Source organism: Brachyhypopomus gauderio, chromosome 1, assembly GCF_052324685.1.
Source record: "Brachyhypopomus gauderio isolate BG-103 chromosome 1, BGAUD_0.2, whole genome shotgun sequence".
In the NCBI taxonomy this organism is placed as follows: Eukaryota; Metazoa; Chordata; class Actinopteri; order Gymnotiformes; family Hypopomidae; genus Brachyhypopomus; species Brachyhypopomus gauderio.
In genome coordinates, this window is record NC_135211.1 from 42938650 (window position 1) to 42943681 (window position 5032).

Below are 5032 nucleotides of genomic sequence, written 5' to 3' on the forward strand. Positions count from 1 at the left end.
TCCTTTTATTTTGCCTGCTTGCTTAAGCTTTGATTTCCGATTCTTCTGTAGGTTTTCGCATGCCATTAAAAAACCCTTTGTAGTTAACGTTCTCACATGTTTTTCTAATTCTTCAACTGGACTTTTTGGTCTGTCGGCGCGCTCCGATATGGGAGCGGTGGCCGCAGCCTTGTCGGACTTATCTGTCATGTTGCACAAAGTGCACACCAAGCGCAAACCCACTAGGTAAGCCTTAAAAATTTACTGTTTGAAGGTGACGCTGACAATAGTTGAGATCTCTACAGCACAGCACTTTTACGCAACAGCACAGTGAATAAAAATGAAATTGGGCAATGCCACTACACCTTTTATCTTGCGAAGTCCACATCGAACAGTCTCAAAAAGATAGTGTCACCCACCAGTTTAGGGGAAGCAGCTTCGTCTTTCATAGACATAAGTTTACTCACTCGCAGGAGATCAACACCGGTAGGCAACGCAACAAGCAAGTAATCCAATTTCCTATCACCATTACAAACTTCCAATTTATGCAGGCATAGTTCTTAGCAGATCCTCAACCTTTGATGTACGTCCATTTGATGAGCCACAATGGTTCTTATGATGTGGAGGCTACCCTGTAAGCCTCGGCCTGGATTGAAGGTGTTCTCTACTCAAAGCCAAAAAAGGTGAAGTTCCAGCCAAAAATATCCTTTTGAGGTTGTTCCTCCTTTATTGCAACAAAAAAGCATAAAAATACAAAAGCTAGTTTACCTCGGTGCTGTTGAGTGCATTAAAAATGTGCTGTCTTGGCTGGTTCCCCACGGCTACGCCCCACGGCTACGGTAAGAACTGTGTGTTCCCCAGTCCAAACCGTCCTAATTACTCATCACAGGCACCTGCCTTTATACCTGTGACCTAAAGTGCTCCCCCAAGTGACTAAATCAAAAACTACACTAAAAACCTACCTATACGTGCAGATAAGAAATGGCTCCTACAACAGGTTTAAGTCCAAACTACTCAAGCTCAAGCACTGCCATAAACAGTTGCCAGTGCTGATACCTAGAAAGAAGACAACAAAATATAAGATTAGACACAGAGCAATACCTAGCAAGACTGAAATACCTACAAGACTACATTAGCAAGTGTTCCCAGAGATAAAGTGCAATTACAATTTATACCAATGCTTCAGTAGATTAGTGCTTATAAGTGCTTTACAAAGAGATGGGTCTTCAGTTTGTGTTTGAAAACCGCAAGAGAGTTCGCTGTTCGGATAGCCAGTGGAAGTTCGTTCCACCATCTGGGAGCCAGAACAGAGAAGCATCTTGTGGCGTGTCTTCCATGAATCTTGAGGGATGGCGGGTCAAGCCGAGCCGTACTTGAAGCGCGAAGGGCTCGAGATGCGGATCGACTCTTGACCATTGCCACAAGGTATGAAGGAGCTGGTCCATTTTTGGCTTTGTAGGCAAGCATCAGAAATTTAAACTGTATGCGAGCAGCCACGGAAAGCCAGTGAAGGGAGCGCAGCAGTGGAGTGACATGCGTGAACTCGGGTAGATTGAAGACAAGCCTTGCTGCTGCATTCTGGGTCAGTTGCAAGGACCTGATGGCCTGCAGAGGAAGACCAGCCAGGAGCGAGTTGCAGTAGTCGAGCCTTGAAATGACAAGAGACTGGACAAGCACCTGGGAGGCCTCCTGAGAGAGGAAGGGTCGGATACGTTGGATGTTGTAGAGAAAGTCTCTGCATGACCGAGTCAGGTTCATAATATGGGCAGAGAACGACAACTGGTCATCCAGAGTCACACCGAGGTTTCTTGCATCTTTAGACGGAACAATCAAAGAGTTCTCGAATGAGATGGCAAGATCCTGCTGAGGACCTGTAGCTCCAGGGATGAACAGCAGCTCAGTCTTGCTGGGATTGAGCTTTAGATGATGAGCTGCCATCCATGAAGAGATGTCAGTCAGACATGCAGAGATACGGCTGCAAACCTGAGTATCAGATGGTGGGAAGGAAAGCATTAGTTGAGTGTCATCAGCATAGCAGTGGTACGAGAAACCATGAGAGGTAATTACATCACCAAGAGAACGGAGTAGAGTGTAGAGTGAAAAGAGGAGAGGACCTAGCACTGAGCCTTGAGGGACACCAGTAAGGAGCCTGCAAGGAGCAGATGTAGACCCTCTCCATGTTACCTGGTAAGAACGCCTCCCTAGATAGGACTCAAACCACTTCCATGCAGAGTCCGCGATTCCCAGGTCAGCGAGGAGAGATAGGAGGATCTTGTGGTTCACCATGTCGAAAGCTGCAGAGAGGTCCAGAAGGATCAGAACCGATGACAGTTTGGATGCTTCTCAGTCACCGCTATGAGGGCCGTTTCTGTTGAGTGTGCTGGTTTGAAGCCCGAATGGTTGGGGTCCTGGAGCAGGTTCTGAGTGAGAAAGAGAGACAGTTGGTTGTATACAGCACGCTCAAGAATTTTTGATAAGTAAGAAAGGAGTGATACCGGTCTGTAGTTGCAGACATCTGAGCCGTCCATGGTGGGCTTCTTCAGAATTGGGACCACTCTGGCAGTCTTGAATGCAGCTGGGACCTGGCCTGATGACAAGGAGCTGTTCATGATGAACGTGATGAAGGGGAACAGATCCATGGAGACTGTTATCATGTGAATCATGTGACACACCCACAACATTCACGAGCACAAAGTAAATAGTATCTAAATATTAGACACGAAAATGTTCAGCACATGTGTGCTTATCTATATGTCTTGTCCCACCTATTTTATTTGCTTAACCTATCAGGCTGTCATTCAGGTTGCATTTAAGCTATAGTTTCATAATGATTGGATGTTCTGTTGGTAGTAATAAATGTAACACTCAAGGGAGGAGGCACGACGAGTGTTGACTGGTGCAACATAAAACGTTTAATAGACAAAAACACACTCCAAGCTCCGTGCGGAGTGCAAGTACATGTGAACAAATCTCACACAGGCACGAAGCTTTAGACAAAGACGAGCACAATACATTGCGCAAATGCACATTAAATAGGTGATTGACACATACCCTCGTGATCTCGAGACAAGGCACAGGTGAAACTACGAACACGCTCACAGACGACCCACACCCACAGAACTACAAACATGGACATAACGGCACTCAGACAACATAACGACATGCCCACAGGGAAGGGTCCAGAGCTGTGACCATGACAGAGCCCTCCACCAGGGGTTCGCTACTCCCGGAGTGTCCGGCGCAGATGGAAAGCCCCGAACCCACATCAACGGGCAGGTCCGGAGCCGCAGGGATCACAAGCCTCCGAGAGCCGTCTGCCCCGATGGTGGGAACCGCCGCAAACAGCTCTAGAACACCCTCCCTCGGAAGACAGGGGAAAATACATTCAACACGGGCACGTTGACAAACACACACACAGGAACATTAAACACGAAAGGCACAAGAGGAAAAAGGGGATTAGGGAAAAACATTGGGACAGACAGACAGACAGACAGGCACAGACAGCCACGACACCATTCTGGCTGCCTGCCACAGTGCTAACAGTGGAGCGACCCCTCCTGGGTCAGGCGAGGCAGGCGCCTTTTTGGGCGCTACCAGAGTCCGGACTCTGCGCCGCGCGCTGGTGGGTATCCGCGGCATCTCCAAGGGCGCACCGAACCCCCACCTCGGACCGCTGGCTATGCCCCTACCCTCTCACGCTCCCGGAGTCACCGGCGCTTCACCCCTCGACGTCTCCATCTCCTCGTCCTCTGAGACACTCCGACCCAGGGACATCGGTTCCTCTGCGGTCGTGCAGCGGGAACAGTCCATACTGCTCCCCACTGATGGGAACCGAGGAACTTCCTTTCCCAAGTACACGGTGCCCCCCGAACACCCAGAGGCGCTGTCCTCCTCCTCGCTCTCGTCGTTGAGCTCCGAGGGTGATGAGCAAACGGACGGAGGGCGGTTGACATCCTCTTCCTCCCCGTAATACTTGTTGGGGGCTGAGTAGTTGGAAGGGGGTGGACTGACGTCTTCCTCTCCCTCACCGCAATACTCGGTAGGGGCCGAGTAAATGGAAGGGGGAGGGCTGACCTCTTCCTCCTCCTCCTCCTCACAGGAGTGCTCGGTGGGTGCCGAGTGGACGGAGGGCGTGGGGCTGCCCTCTACCCCTCCTCAGTTGTCTTGGGAGCTACCGTCAAGGAGGGAAAGCTGCTGGTGTCTTCCTCGCTCTCCTCATCCGAGCACCCAGAGCGGGAGAGACTCTCTTCCTCTCCAGATTCTTCACTCCCAAACTCGAATTGGGGGGGGGGGGGGGGGGGGGGATGAGGGCAAAAGCGCCTATACCCACCATTATTGGCTCTTGGGACTCCTCTTCGGGGAATGCCTGGGTCAGAGCGCAGCGCCTCTCGCTCCATACCCTTTCAGCGGCCAGCAAGAAGCACTCCACATCCGCTTCATGTTCGGACGCCTGGGCTTGGCGCAGCAGGTGCGCACACACGGGGTCCTGCTGCATGTCCACCTCTGGTACCTGTGCTTCGCGGCCACGCACCGGGGAAGAGGCGTGACGGCGCTTTTCTTTTTCCCCTTCTTCTGTGAAGCAGTGTACCCCGACATTCTTTTGGCTCATCTTTCTGTAACACTCAAGGGAGGAGGCACGACGAGTGTTGACTGGTGCAACATAAAACGTTTAATAGATAAAAACACACTGCAAGCTTCGTGCGGAGTGCAAGTACATGTGAATGAATCTCACACAGGCACATAGCTTTTGACAAAGATGAGCACAATACATTGCGCGAAAGCACAATAAATAGGTGATTGACACATACCCTCGTGATCTCGAGACAAGGCACAGGTGAAACTACGAACACGCTCACAGACAACCCACACCCACGGAACTACAAATATGGACATAACGGCACGCAGACAACATAACGACACACCCACAGGGAAGGGTCTGGAGCTGTGACCGTGACAATAAAACTAAGGTTAGACATGATAGCATCACGCAGTTGCTGCAGATTTGTCAGCTGCACATCCATGATGTGAATCTCCCATTCCACCACATCCCAAA

General features: G+C 50.4%; 1 protein-coding gene across 1 annotated transcript; it reads right to left on the reverse strand.

Annotated features, from left to right (window-relative positions):
• Positions 1-1176: 1176 nt before the first annotated feature.
• LOC143499523 (uncharacterized) lies at positions 1177-4588 on the reverse strand. The gene is made up of 5 exons (XM_076994187.1): positions 4306-4588; positions 3702-4130; positions 2489-2623; positions 2164-2318; positions 1177-1962 (listed from the first exon to the last, which is right to left on the reverse strand). The coding sequence occupies exons 1-5, from the start codon at positions 4586-4588 to the stop codon at positions 1177-1179; spliced, it is 1788 nt and encodes a 595-aa protein (XP_076850302.1).
• Positions 4589-5032: the final 444 nt, after the last annotated feature.